Below are 16,361 nucleotides of genomic sequence, written 5' to 3'. Positions count from 1 at the left end.
TGATTGTATTTCTGCTTATCTGGGGGCGATTCTGTGCCTTCTCTTCCTCCTGCTCAGCGGTGAAATGTCTGCTGATTGTTATTGTCTGGACAGTTCCTGTGGCGAAAGGGGCGAGACTGGCCGGCCGGGGGCGGCGGGAGCGCGGCGGAGAGATGCCCCCGCCCGCGCCGGGTACCTGTTTGTATAATAATGGGCGGCAACGGCCCTGCGCTGGCCGCGGCCGAGTCTATATAAGGAATTACGCGTACGTTTCGGACCCAGGAGCTCATTTTGGCTCCTGCGTTATTTTTTCGACGAGTTTTTAAAGAGTGGGGGAATAAATGCGCCCTGATGGGATCGGTGTAGAGTCCAGAAAATGAGGAAATATGTGTTTAAGTGAAAACTCTCGCGCGCTCCCCCCGTGCACCCCCCGCGCCTGGGCTCTTTCTCCCTCCCCTCTGGGATGCGAAACGCGAGGTTTTGTAACCTTTCCTGGCAATTTTAGATTTTGTGTGGGATTTCCTGTCTAGAAGCAGATAGGAAGGTTTTAGGCTGTTCCAAGATGTTTTCTTCCAGTCGTAAACATATTTTTAACATATTTGAGCCGACATTAAAATCACTGCTTCCATGAATGATTTTAGATTTTCAAATAAATATGCATTTTAAAGACGTCTGTTAGTTACGACCGAAAGGTATATGTGGTATCCTCATTGTGGAGAGATGACTTGTTATGGCAAGGAGCAGAGCATAGGCTATTGCAATTTTAATTTCCTGTTTTAGCGTCACATAGTGTGTGTTCTATATTGAGCTGTTGCGGCTGTTGCTGATGTGGCTTTATGAAAGGTAAGTTGGTTCGGAAAGGGCTGCTCGATTTTTACCTTATTTAAAATGTTGATCACCAGAGAAAGGGGCTTTTCTTGTTGCTGACGACATGTGTGTGACATGTGAGTCTGAACCACCCAGCGACTGTGCAGCTGCTGTAAACATGTTTACCTGAACAGGAAAGAATGGATTTTTCTCCTAGACATTCTGTTATATGAATATTATACTCCTAAGACATATCAACAGATGACTTAAAGGGGAAAAAGCTCTCCTGAAAGGTACTTGAAATCAACAGGAAAAAGAGATTCTTGATCGCTGCAGCAAATGGCAACTTGTGCAGGTAGAAAAAAGATGGTGTTTAGTTTTCTCCTGCATGTATGTCAGCCCCCTCTTGTCTGCTGCTTTCATTCTCGAGGGAGGGATTTATTTACCACGCTTGCTGTCAGTGTTTTTCCTTTGTGTTTAATATTAGAAAAACAGATTTCGGGCTTTTTAGCACAAAAAGCCTTGTCTGCAGTATGCATTACTCTCAGAAAACAAAAGGTGTATAAGATAGCACTATACAGGTATCTTCCATTTTCTTCACTTTTGGCTCTATCCATTCATTTCTTTTTGTTCTCATGCATTTTATCCATTGCTGATCATTACAGCCATTCTATTTGATTTAGCCTCATATTTTTGCAAATTAAAGTGAAGTTACATGCCATTGTGTTGGGAAATCTCAGGATAGGTGCTGGTTAATATTTCTTAGCAACGCAGTCATCTTCGAGTTGCAGATGTGTTTTTGGACAGAATTGCCTGGAAATAATTCTTAAATCCTTTTAATGAAATGGTGGTATGTACAGTGGGAGATAGTCATAGAGATATTTTATGTTGTTTATGTGTACATAATATTTTTATTAATTTTGAAATAAGGTATGCAGATTTTACTGCTAAGCCTTCAGTAAAACGTTTTAATTTCCTTTCTGGAATATATCTGCAGTCTGCAATGTTAATGGGAATATCAAGTAATATGACTTGACAGGGGTAAGTCAGTTGAGTAAGGTTTGGCTAAAGCATCAAGCATTGTGTGGTAACTTTATGGTAATGCTGTTAGTCATCTATAAAGGAGTGACATGAGAATTGCTTGAATTGATTATTGCCATTTATAATTTAATGCTCTGTCGTATTTTAAAAATGTCTTTTCTGATTTTCCACATTTTGCTTTCTTTGTGATGTGGTTTTCTTATTTTTTTTTTTTCTTGAGAAATGTACTCTAGCTACTAATGACCACATGCTGATTGATTCACCTTAGATGGAATAACAGGTACATATTTTTCTGTCATTAGCACCATTTCTTCTTGCTGTCTTTGGAAACCACCAGTAGAGGATGCTAACAAAAATGATTATGGATATAGTTGTGTCATAAGTCTGCTGTCTTCTGTGCTGATTGGGATCTGCTGTATAATTTTGAATCTTATTTTTACTTAAAACTAGCCCAGGAAAATTAGACAGAAGCATTTCCTTGTTTATGGAGACTAGAAAGAAGTAGATAATATTTTGATTTGAATAATCTTATAAACTTTAGCTTTTTAAATCTTGAATTGAGATTGATATTATTTTAGTCTTCCATTAAGGCAGTTATATTCCTTTTTTTAAACAGTTTTGTTTTATTAGGCTTGGAGAAGAAAATTTAAAGATTGCCTCTATTTGCAGTATGTATTATCTGTAGTTTTTAATCTCTTTTGTTCATAGGTTTCCTGAAAATTTTATTATTTTAGATATTAAAAGGTGTAAATGGTTAAGTATGCTAAGAAAAACAATTGATTGATAATAATACCATGTCTAGTTTTTCCGTAACTTATGTAGGGTTGGAATATAGAGGGATGCCAGATAACTACTAAAGTTTTGTTAACCAGTACTCTCAGATGTTAGTGATTTTAAATTTTACCTTTTCTTTCCCCTTCAAATTCATTTCCTACTGGTGGCCCTTCCCCATCACATTTCCTTAGTTAAGAATTGATAGTGTATACATTGTAAATTTACTTATTATAAATTAAGGGTATATTTGATTTGAGGATTTAAGTGCAGTCTCTATAGTTTATTAATTGTTGCTTGCTTGTATTCAAAGAATTACTACTTTCAGCAAAGTATGTAAGTTAAAATTATTACTTTTACATATACATAATTGCATAGAACTTAATGTGTTTGATCTTTTGTGTGTGTGTGTCCCTAAGATTATATTAATATAACTATAAACTTTAAGCCTTTCATTAAGTTGAATGTTAGGAATATTTATTTTCCTAATTATTTTTAATGGTGTTTCCATAAATGTATTCATACCAGTACCATAGTGCAGTAGTCTTGAATTAAAGTGTTACCTGAATTGTCAGGTTAGCCGGGTTAGCCTGTATGAACTTTTCATGGATAGTGTGTGCATGTGCACGTGCGTGCGTGCATGCACACACAAATATAGTTTTTCATTTCCTGTCAGGTATTTCTTTAATTCTGTATTCTAATTCCTAAGAGTTCAATAGTTAAATAGGTATGATTCACTTTTTGATGAATTGAAAAACTTTACTACAGAATTATGATGTATGTAATTGAGCATAAAGCATAACTTAAAAGCATTTTATAAATAGTAAACATCAATTACTTGTTAAGATAATCCTGATATAAAAGCATGATAAATATTTGTTTAATACGTCTTGTTTTGTTTCCTTTTTTAGTCTCCCAATATTTTTGAAATTCCCTACCTCCTGTTTGCAGTTTTAGTAGCTTTGAAGCATGTGATGAGAAATTCCTATCAAATTGGGGAATAATATTTAAAAAATAATAGCATAATTATTTCTCATAGTTGTGTTTTTATGCCTCCTTTTGCTTTTCTTTGTATAAATCACTTCTAAGTGTGTGATTAGAGCCACATGTAGACACAGATGCAATATCATATGGAATTATGCTGTTCCTACTTTTAACTACCTATGTTGAATTGCAGAACAGGAGAAAAATCATACAGATGTTGAAAGAAGACATGCATTAGGGTGCAAGAGTGCAATGAGTGATTAGATGACTTGATGAAATTGTAGAAATAGTATTTAAGGTTGAAAAAGATTTCTTAATCTTTGCAGCGTGACTATTAATTTATGGGAAATGTATTTCTAATAGAGCTATAAGCTAAAATAAAAGTGCAAAATTGAGAGAAAATTTGGAAAATTTTAAATTAGAAAAGTGCCCTGAAAAAGTGATTTTTAAAAAGATCCTTTTAGGTCTGGGGTTGTAGCTCAGTGGTGGAGTGCTTGCCTAGCACATGTGAAGCACTGGGTTTGATCCTGAGCACCACATAAAAATAAATAAATAAAGGTATTGTGTTTATAACTAAAAATATTTTTAAAAAAATATCCTTTTAAATTATAATGATGCACACATTACTAGCTGAATAACTATGACATAGGCTAAAAGTTGTATAGATTGATACGTATGTAGTAGAAAATGTTTTGTTGTGACACTAATTAAAATTTTGTATTTGAACTTCACTGTTGTACACAGAGGAGTCACCCAATTGACATAAGGCAAGGTAAATATATTTTGACCACTGCAGCAGTTTTCAAAGATGCACTTGAATTGTTATGAAATGATAATAAAGACATACATCTTTAAAAACGTGAATCTTATCTTTAGGTATTACCAAAGGAAATAATCTTTTCTTTGGATTAGACAGTGTTTTGAATATTATATTCCTAAAAGCAGCATTTTAGGACATCAGTTTTGCCACATAAAAGTTTCCAATATAGAGTGAGCAAGTCTGGATTTTAAACTTTATCGAGGTGGGTTATGCTGATTTTTAACTTGACACTGGGTTGCTGGAAAATATGACAATGTATTATTTAAATAACAGTGTTCTTTAGTAAGTAAAATTTTCTTTAGGATTGTTTTCAGGAATAAAAATTGACACTTAGAACATACTTCATTAATTTTGTTAAAACATACTTGGGAAGTATATCATGTATGTAGATACATGGAAAGATTTTCAAAGGAAGAGCAAACACAAAACAAAAACCAAGTTTGCATGTATATTTTTATTAAATCTATGGAACTTTATTAGATTATTTTTTCATTCTCTAAGAAGTTAATTTTTCTGATTTATTTCTTCAAACTGCTTCTGCTATTTAATATGTGTTTGCTATGTAGAGAAGATATATAGTATATAGACTGTATATAGTCCTGTATCAGTTTTATATCAGTTACTAATATGGGAATACTCTCAGAAATGTGTGATTAGGAGATTTTATCAGTGTGTGAAAATATCAGTGTATTATACAAATTAAGATGACTGTTATATCACCAAGCAATACAATGGAGGATCACCACTGGATATGCAGTTTTTCCACTGGCCAAAACATTCGTTATGCAGCACACAACTGTACAGCAATCCTCTCTTAAAGGGGGACATGTTCCAAGATGTCCTACCAGTGCCCCTAAATCTTGAATAGTACTGAAACCTTTATATACAGTGCTGTTTTTTCCTATACATAGCTAGGATAAAATTTAATTTAAAATTTAGTCATAGTAAGAGAGTAACGGCAACTAATAATAAAATGGGGCAATTATATACTTAAGTAAAAGTTGTTTAAAACTTTCAAATCGTGAAACAATAAATGAGGACTATTATGTACATTTCTCATCATGATTAGAATTTTATATTTATTGAGATTGACACATGGAGTTTGAGGTATAAACTATATCTGTTCATAAAAGACCTTATATTATAGTAGCCTGTAAAAATCATCTCTTGCAATAATAGCTACGTCTGTGCAGAAATTATTGGTAACTGATATTTTGTGATCTCTTAATTCCCTTTCATTTCCCGTCCCCATCCATATTTAAACTTAAAAATGAATGAACTGTAAGTCTACAAATTATGTAATTTCTCATGTTTATTGCTGTATTCTATACCAAAAATCCTGTTTTCCTTTTTTAAAGTCTCCTAATTTCAAATTTTTAGATATTTAAAATATTCTGATAGTAACGTTATCAAATAGGATGCTGCTCTTCTTTAGAAATTTCAGTTAGTATTCATGGTCACCAACTTACAATCTATTTTGATTTCACTTTTTTTTTTTTTTTCCTGGCATGGTGTGTGGATCCCCCTGAGAGCTTTGGGCATCCTCCATAACTGAGCTGTATTCCTAGACTTGATATCTTTATTCTGGAAGTCTATAATCCATAGTTCTAACAGAAGGATTGGCATTTGTTTGTTTGTTGTTAAGTAGATCATGTTCAGGGTGTAACTAGTTTGCTGATTTAAAATATTATCAATTTTTTGAATCATAATTTTTGATGTGAAAGATTGTCATGTCCAATATCATATTTTATCCAAAAATTTTTATAGTTGAACTGAAATTTAGTCTTTAAGTAGAAACTTCAGAAGATACTTGAACATGTGCTTTGAGAAGGTGTAATGCCAGACAGATATAGTGGCATGTGGGATAGCATATACTAAATAAAATCCATCATGGAGATTATTGCCTAAACCAGGACTCAAGTTGCTTTTTTCTTTGTTGGTACTTGAAAAGGCTGTGAAATCACTGTATCTCTTTTATGTTTTCTCTTTTCTACCCTAAAACTAAGTTGCTGATTATTTCTATTAGTATAACATTTTTTAAATGTTTTTGTGATACACTTGGTGTTTTGGCAGGGGTGTTTTGCTTTTATGATGGGGCAGGGCAGCAGCAGGGGAGGGAGGAGTTGGAGTATGAGAAAATAATTTTATATGATTGAGTATTAAGAAAGTAAAGTGAAATAATTTTGGAACTGGATGGATTTGAGAGAATCACCCAAAGCCTCTTACAGTTAAATAGATTCCAAGAGATACATTACCAGTTAGCTTGGACTAGATCACAGCTTCTCAGATTACTAGTTTAGTATTCCTTTTATTGGATCATTTGTGCATATTTATGTCATAGTTATAAAAATTAGATGCCACTTTCAAATTTATCATAATTAAAACCAAAATATCTTGTATAAATTGAATTTCTAAAACATATGCCTCAATCTATAGTAGTCTATGTAACTATATTGCTTAGAACATTCCAGGTGCATACAGTTAGTTTAGTCTTATTTAGAGGAATACTCTCATTTGAGTTACATTGTCATCATTCCCAATCTCCACACCCATTTCCTTTTCCATACCTCTGATTTTACTAAATCCAGTGTGTTTTTAGGTATGTCCTTGGTACATAGCTCTTGTAAAATTTTGTAGTTCTTTATGTGTGTTTATGTGACTGTTCCTTTGTTCTTTATTTTATTTTTACATGGCCTTGTTTGAGATCTGTTCATGTTACTGAATGTACATCTAATTCATTGTTTTTAACTGTAGTATTTCATGTGTATAGTAAGCACAAATTGCTTATTAATTAATCGAATAATGGATGCCCAGGTTGACTCCAACTCTTGGATACAAATAATTCTGTACTAAGTGACTTCCTTTGTGTCACTAATGGCTGTGGAAGTTTCTCCGGGGACATATCCAGGTATCATGTTGCCAGTTATAGGTCAATCATTAATTTAATATCACAAAATTCTACAAGATTGTTTTTCAAAATGGCAACAATTTCCCCCCTTACCAACAATGTATAAGAATTCCTGTTACTTCATTTTTGCCATTTTGGTGCTGTATAATATCCTGCATTTTGCTAATTTGACAGTTGTTCAATAGAATTTCTTGGTTGCTTTATGTTACTGTTTATCAGAAGGTTGATAATTTCTTCATGTCTATTTAGCCATTTGGTTTCCCCTTTCCATTCCTGGCCTATTGACAACTTTGTCTATCCTTTTGGTTTTCTCTTTTTGTTGAGTTTTAGAATTTCTGGTGTATTCAATAATTCCCAATGTGTCAATCATCTGTTGACTTTGACTATGGTACAGGAATTCCTAATTTCAGTGTATTCAAAGCTCAGTTTTTTTTCTTTGAGGGTAGTAAAAAGTCCTTCCTAATCCATCTATTACAAAAATGCTTTCCTAGAATTTCTTCTATTCATTTCATAGTTAGTTTGATCTTTCATATGCCTCTGGAATTCACCTTTTGAAATACTATTTTTTTTTTAAGGGGAGCATGTATAGTAGTTAAGACTTTTGGTTGATCTTGTATTTTACTAGCTGTCTTATTTGGCTAAATTAGTCTCCCTGTGTTTACATTTCCTTTTTTGTAAAATGGATGTGATAATCTAAGAGTTGGGAAGGTTTAGTGAGGCATGTGAAACATTGTGTCTAGTGTATATTTAAGCATTTAATAAATGTTCATTTAAAATTTTATTAAGTTTGTTTTAAACATATCTTACATCAATTCACAATTTCTTGTCTGATATTAATGCTAACTAATGTAACTACATCTTAAAGAATTTTTCTAGAAATTATGTCCATTGTTTCTGTAGCTTTAACCTAGGCATTACTTAGTTGTTCTAGTCTTAGACAAGGCTGTTTGTTAAATCAGCAGTAGTCTGGTAAAACACACTAAAGTTTCATCTTATTAAAATTCATTTTTTAATTTTTGTATTATTGGGGATTGAACATCAGGCACAATAGACAGGTTCTCTACCTCTGAGCTATGTTACCAGCCTACTGAAGTTTCATCTTAGTGCTGCTTGTGATATTTTTCTTAGCTAGAGGAGGGTCGCCTTGGACTCTTTAAGGAGTATTATATTGAAAGAGACCTTACCATATTAGTTTTAGTTGTGATATTGACATGGACTTCAAGGATAAAACCCTATTCTTATTCTGTTGAACAAATCAAAGAATCCAACCCCAAGGGCACTAAACTGTGTATTTTATATTTGAATAACCTAAGCAGTATTGAATTTGTGCTTTTCATACATCCTTTTGACATGGAATATTTTGAGAAGATAGGTGTCTTACATGTTACATGTTCCTTTGTTATAGATAAGGGCAGTCCTAAGACAAAAGTTAAAACCATACCTATGGTGTGTGTGTGTGTGTGTGTGTGTGTTTGTTTGTTTTAATTTATTGAGGAATAATTACAAGATATACTGTTTCACATTTTTGATGAATGCATACACACACATAATACATGTATAACCATCACCACAATCAATGTCTAGATTATTTTATCATCCCCAGAGTTCCTTTGTACCCAATTTCAGCCAGTTCTCTCCATCTGTGACCCTAAGCAGTCAATGATATATTTGCTTTTGGTCACTAGTGATTAGATTTATTGTTCCTAGAATTGGAATCACAGTATATTCCTTTTTGTCTTCTTTCTTTAGCTCTTCGTAATGTTCGTATGTACCAGTAGTTCATTTATTTTATATTACTGAGTAGTATTTCAATTTGTGTAGCCATTCAGCTACAATGGACCTATTAATTTTGATTGTTTCTGGTTTTTTTTTTTGCTATAAACCTGTAAGCTTTCACATGCAAATTTTATGTAAATATAAACTGACCTTTCTCTTGAGTAAACACTCAGAATAAATTTCTGAATAATACTGTGACTATATGGTCAACTTGGTAAGAAACTCTCTAACTGTAGAGTGGTTGTAGCAGTTTTACTTTCCACTAGCAAATGTGTGAGAGTTCAAGTTCTTGTAGACACATGTTCAGGCTTTTAAATTTAGTCAGTTTGATAGGTTTGTGGTAGTATCACTTTGGTTTTCATTTGTATTTACTGAGACTAATTATTTTTGAAGATCTTTTGGTATACTTATAGACCAATTGTTTATTTTCTTTTGTGAGATGTCTATTCAAATCATTTGTCCATTTTGAATTATTTAACTTTTTTTTATTGAGTTGTAAGAATTCTTTGTGTATTTGGGACTCAAGTTCTTTGCTGGATATAGGATTTAAATATTTTATGCCTTTCTGTGGCTTATATTTTAATTTCCTTAGTGATATTTTTGACAGGTGTGTGTGTGTTTTAATTAACTAACTTTATTGAGATATAATTACATACAAGATATACTGTTACACAAGTTTTAAATTTTGATGAAGATCAGTTGGTAATTTTGTTCTCTTAGACTCATGCTTTTTGTGTTCTAAGTGTTGCTCACTCAAGGTGAAGATTTGAAGATTTGATCCATTTTTATGAGAAGTTTATAGCTCTGACATTTAGGTCTGTGACCCATATGAGGTTAATTACTGTCCATACTCTGTTTTACTTTTCATCTACAAACCAGCCTGAGTCAGCCTTCAGTAATTTGCAAGAACCAAAATTTAGTCTTTACTCCCTAAAATTCAATATGAGAATTTGTGTTCAAATTTTTAAAATGTAGTTTTCAGGGTTTACTTAAGAACCAAAGCTAAGGATTATTGAGGAACATGAATCCTACTTCCCTGGTTTAAACATTTTTTTTAAAAGATAATTGCATTGTATTTCATCCGTGATTTCAAGATTTCTTGTGTCCCTCACACATTTTTAATTAAATCATCAATACTTTATTTAAAAACTTACAGTTTCAGAGAAAGATGCCAAAGGATGGCCATAGTTAAGCAGAATGTGAATGTTTTCTCTGAGGTCTCTTATTTCCTACAAAGCTTTAATGAGTTTAGCACTATACGAGTTTCTTTTCACATTCCATAGCTTCTCTCTCTACATGGGTTGTTTATTTAAACCTAACATTTATTTTGAAGTAATTGAGGGACATAATTTTATCTTTGGTATGAATGCTTGATCTTAATGATTTTTAGTTATATGTTTTGCCCCTCACTTTGCTAGTGCTAAAGAAAAATTTAGTTACATTGAATTTTGGTAAGTTGATTACAGAAATTTATTTACTTACTCATATTTCTTTTAGTTCTGTGTTTATTTTGCACTGTGTATTAATGCATAATTCCTTTTGATCTGGTACATTCATGGGAGCATTGAACTGGGTGACAGAGTCAGATTCTAATATTGAATCTGCCATTAACTGGTTTATGAAATTGGGAAAATAAATTCATCTGGGCCTAAGTTTGTTCATCTGTATAATGAAAATGATGGATTACTGTGTAGTAGACAGTATGACTGAAGATGACAGATCCAGTACCTTACCCTAAGAAGATTACAGTGTAGTAGGGAAGAAAATTGGAAAACAAACTCTTAAAATATAGTTGGTTACAGGTGTGATACTCTTTCCCATATGCATAAAGGGGATTGAGCTTAAACTGAGTCTTAAAGGATGTGTCTGGATTATCATAGTGAAGGTGTGGAACATTATAATTCCACACAGAGAGAATAGTATATATAAAGGCATGAGACCCACATTGTGACACCTGCAAATCACATTTGGCTTAACTGTGTAGAGTGAGTGGAAGCAATAGCTAGAGAGGCTATGTGGGAAGCAGATGAGCAGATTCTATCTTGAATGTGATGAGGAATTATAATTCATCATTTTATATTTCTTGCTATATTGTGTTAGTATGATTAAAAATCTAGATATATTCTTGCTCTACTTAAAGTGTGAAAACTGTAAAAGTAAAAATTGATTCATCTTGCTTCCCTGAGATTTTGCTTATCCTTATAATTATAATAGATCATATAGCAATTGCTTTGAAATGGTGCTGCCACCATCATCACTATCACCACTCCACTTCTACCATCATTGTTTTATCAGTGAGAGGCATACTTTACTAAGTATAAATGGCCATAGTTTAGAGTTGGTGACTGAAATCTATACACCAACTTGGTTGTGCACTTCTGTGCTCTGCACTTTTACAGGGAATTGCATATTTTCACTCTTCCTTCTTTCCAAATGAATAAGTCACGAATGTGTGTGGATTTACAATCCTAATGAATGAGGTAGTTTTACTGCCATTAATTATGGCTCTCTAAAGATGTAAAATATTCTACATTTATTGTTGCTAGATACTTTCTAGATTATTCCTGGCATTTATTTATTTAAAAAAATTTTAGATATTGATAGACCTTTATTTTATTAATTTATTTATATGTGGTGCTGAGCATTGAACCCAGTGCCTCACACATGCTAGGCAAGTGCTATACCACTGATACACAACCTCAGCCCCTCTGGCATTTATTAATAGTTCTGTGTAGATCTTCATTTATGAGCCTATTATTGAACTTGGAGTTTTGTACTTTGACTATTGTTTTCTACCATAGATATTTAATATAATTCAATTGGACAATTTTTGCCAGTCTTTAAACTGGAATGGTACAGTACTTGATTATTATGCTAAATGAAGCTGATAAGTAAGTGGGCTATCTTATTGCCTGAATTGAAATATCTACGCATTATAAAACTCTCCAATTCTAGATAATATAAAATTTTATTTACCTGAATGTTTCTTATTCAAAATACTGCATTTCGGGCCTAATTCTTGTATTGAATAAAAATTCAAGTCACAAAAAGAATGATTTTATGACATTTTCCAGTAAATGGGTGGATCTGGAGACTATCATGCTAAGTGAAATAAACCAATCCCAAGAAACCAAAGGTTGAATGTTTTTGCTGATATGTCGAAGCTAAACCACACTAACGGGGAGGAGGGGAAGATGAAAATTTTAGTAGATTAGACAAAGGGGAATGAAGGGAAGGGAAAGGGAATAGGAACAGGAAAGACAGTGGAATGAATCTGACATAATTTTCCTGTGTACATATATGAAAATACCAAAGTGAATCCCATCATTGTGTGCATCCACAAAATGGGGTACTAATTAGAATAAGATATACTTCGTGCTTGTATAATTTTATCTAAATGGATTCTACTATCATGTATAACTAAAAAGAACCAATAAAAAATAAAAATAAAAAGCATATAGAAAGCTTGAAACTATAATAGGTGGAAAAAAAAAAAAAAAAACCCAACATGCCTTAATACTAACCAGAAAAAGCTGTGACTAACTTAGTATCATACACTGTTGACTTGGAGGCAAAAAATCTAGCTTAGAGAATAAGGGTCACTAAGTTGTGATAAAAGGAAGATATAATTTTTAATTAGTGTAAAACTTATAATACATTTTCAAAATATATTAAGGATACAGGCAAATTCATTTTGGTTCATTTGAAGTATCTCTCTTAATAAATGTTGGCACAAGCAGAGAAAAATCAACAAAAAAGATTTTAATGATAGATACACAAGCTTGCTCTAAACAACATGTATGGAATATTGTGCCCAACAGCTACTATATTCCAAATATAAATAATTATAACAAATTTCCATGGGTTAGTATCATACTACATTCTGTTTACAGTTCCATTAACTTAGCTGCAAGTAACAAAATTTCCTTGTATGTTTGGAAATTGACATGTTTATTTCCAAGTAACTTGTAAGTCAAAGAAAAATTTGTAGGGAAAATTAGAAAATATGTATAATTAGCAATACAATTATGTATAAATTTCTATGCATATAATATGTATCAGAACTTGTATGTAACTAAGATGATACTTTATGGAGATTTATAGACTTACTTACCTTACAAAAATAAAGCCTGAAGATTAATAAGCATGCATTCCTAAGAATTGGAAAAAGAATAATGGTGTGCCCCTTAATTGAAGTAAAAGGAAAAAAATAAAGAAGAGATATAATTTGATGAACTGGATAATAATAAATCAGAGAAGAAAATGCAGTTAAAATAGATTTTTGAGAAAACCAATAGAACTGTCATACTACTGGCAAGATAGTGGAAAAGAAAAGTCACAAAGTAGTATCTGGAAAAAAAAAGGAGTGTTACTATCTGTAGTTGAGGAATGATCAACTTTATTGATCATTTTAGTCATTATCTAAGGTAATATAAAAGCTTAATTAAATGAACAGATTCCTAGGAAAATACAGCTCATGCTGGCTCAGGAAGGAGTAGAAAATTGAATAGACTTAAAACAAAAGAAAAGTAGTCTCAACAAAGAAAAGTATCAACTCCAGACAATTTTACTAGCAAGTTCCACAAAACATCCAAGGAATAAAAATTCTAGACTTATAGAAAGTATTACATAACTTGGAAAAAACCCTTATTTTATGAAGCTAAAAGTAAAGTATGAGAAATGAGAATTGCAGCACATTTCTTAACCCAAACATAAATACTTAAATTAATAAATACCATCTTACTTGATACAGCCATGTATAAGAAAGTAAAACATCTTAATCAAGTTGGGGCCATATTAGAATTTCAAAGTTGGTGTATAATAGAAGACCAATTAATGTAATTTGCCACATTAGGGATTTAAAGGAAAAGAATCATTTGAATATCTCAATAGATCCATTTATGATAAAACTTTCAGTGAGTCAGTGAATAAAAAGGCCCTTTCTTAACCTCAAGAAGGCACTTTTTTCATTCAAAGAGAATCTCCAGCTCAACCTATGACATCAGTGGTAAAGTATTGAAGGCATTTGTTCCCTTTGGTATAAGGCAAAAGACAAGAGTGCCCTTTAATGTCACTTTTTAGTCAACCTTGTACTAGAGGTATAGTGAATGCAGTAAGTTTTTAAAAAGCTAGGAGCATTAAAAGGAAAAATAAAACTATCAGTATCTGCAGATTATGTGACTATGTATGTGGTCCAGAAAAATCCACAGATGAATTGTTAGGATTACACAAAGTTTAAATTTGGATGCAGAAGTCATTATACCAATGTCAATTACATTTTAAAACTCTTTGCTGACATATGCAATGAAAAACTTCATATCATTACAGTAGTATAAAATGATATGAATAAATCTAATAAACACCATGCAGTATCTTTATGAGAATTATCAAACATTTTTGGAAGAACTAAAGAAAGAGCATAATGTACCATGTTCATGGATAAAAATTGAATGTTGTGATGATGTCATTTCTTCACAGTTTTATCCATAGGTTCTATGCCATATGATCAAAATATCAACAGGTTTGCGGAAGTTGACACTTTGATTCTAAAACTTAAAGGGAAGAGCTAAGAGACAAGGTAACTCATTTAGGAAACTTGATCTGTGATGCCACTGAATTGCTAATCAGTGGAAACTGGACGAGGCTTTTGATAATTGTCATCATTGGTTAATTAAATGGAAAAGAAGTTCCTCACATTATTTAGAAAAACCAGTTCATCTGGATTATGGATGTAAATCTAAAGGTAAAGTTAAATATAAAATAAAGCTAACCTTTTGTAAAGATAATAGAGTAGGATATCTATATGACTTTGTGTAAATAAGATAAAAAGGCATAAAGCAGAACAAAAGATTGGCAGTAATATACAAATTAAGAATTTCTTTTCACTAATAGATACTCTAAAGGATGTGGTGATTGTTAATATTTATCATATATAAAAATCTACTTGATGAAATAAAGACAACCTAATAGGAAACTGAAAAAAGACTTGTAATAGGCCCTCATAAAAGAACAAACTCATTTGACCAATAAGCGTATTACATGCTTGACTATTCCTCATCTGAAAGTCTGAAATCTGAAATGCTCCCAAAACTGACTTAAGTGCCACATCTGACCTAATGTGACAGATGAGTTACAGAACACAGGCACACTAAAAGTATTGTATAAAATTACCTTCAGGCTATGTGTATAAGACTTCTACATACATAAATGAAATTTCATGTTTAGATTTGGGTCCTATCCTCAAGATATCTTATTGTGTATATGCACATATTCCAGAATCTGGAAAAAAAATCTCAAATCGGAAACATTTCTGGTCCCAAGCATTTCAATATAATCAGCCTACATAGGATATTCAGCCTCACAAATAATAAGATATGCAAATTAAAACCACAGTGAGAAGACATTTCATACCCCCATGGTCTCAAAAATCAAAAGCAAAATGATATTCATGTAGATTTGAAGCAACATAACATATAGCCATATTAATGCTAACACAAATTGGAACTTCTGCTGTGGAAAATACTTTGTCCTTAAAGAAAGTTGAAGATGCACTTTGTACACTGTAATCTTTTTCTCCTATGTCTTAGGAAAACCTATATACAGGTAAACCAGGAGTGCTACATATAGCACTCCTCACAGTAACAAAAAATAAATAAAATAACCTATCAACAGTAGGATAAATTGTGGTACAGTTATGTAATAGAATGCTGTACAGTACTGACTACAAATGGGTTACACCTAGACTCCACAACTTATGTCATGTCAGAAATATAGTGTTGGAATTATACTAATCAGAATATACAGCATGATTCTGTTTATATAAAATTCAAGAGTATGCAACATTAATAATATAATTTATGGATACAAATATATGTGGTACAACTCTAAAGAGAATGATAACATTTAGGGATGAGTGAGGACACAGTACATATTGGAGGTCAGGTAATGTTTTTTCTTTTTTTAAAAAAAGCTGGATAGTGAATTCTCAAATGTTTATTCTTTGTATTTACTTTATAGAATTCTTTAATGTTTGATATTACTAGTTACTGATAATAGTTGGTTGCTTCAGATAACCAACATTTAATTAAAAATGATAACTAAACTGAATCACTTTGAGTATAGTGCAGTATTTGCTGTGTATTTCCTGCACATGTATATTTATTCTTTATCAGTTCTCAAATGTAATCAGTTTTTTTTGGATATTTTTAGTTAGTACTAGCTTTGTATATAATTGAGCATAATTTCTACCCTTGTTGTGAGATACTCCAATATGCA

General features: G+C 32.2%; 1 protein-coding gene across 4 annotated transcripts in view; it reads left to right on the top strand.

Annotated features, from left to right (window-relative positions):
- ZEB1 (zinc finger E-box binding homeobox 1) overlaps positions 1-16,361 on the top strand; it is a 159,697-nt gene that overhangs the window by 1,497 nt on the left and 141,839 nt on the right. Inside the window, exon 1 of one of the 4 annotated variants that reach the window (XM_079105810.1) lies at positions 1-822. The exons of the other annotated variants lie outside the window; for them this stretch is intronic. Within the exon in view, the coding sequence (XP_078961936.1) occupies positions 816-822 (7 nt within the window). The 5' untranslated portion in view covers positions 1-815. The remainder of the gene's footprint in view (positions 823-16,361) is intronic. 4 annotated transcript variants of the gene reach the window in all.

Source organism: Sciurus vulgaris (genome assembly GCF_902686455.1).
Source record: "Sciurus vulgaris genome assembly, chromosome: 12".
Taxonomy (NCBI): domain Eukaryota; kingdom Metazoa; phylum Chordata; class Mammalia; order Rodentia; family Sciuridae; genus Sciurus; species Sciurus vulgaris.
The sequence above is the reverse complement of the archived record's forward strand: the minus strand, read 5'-3'. Positions and strand labels throughout refer to the sequence as shown.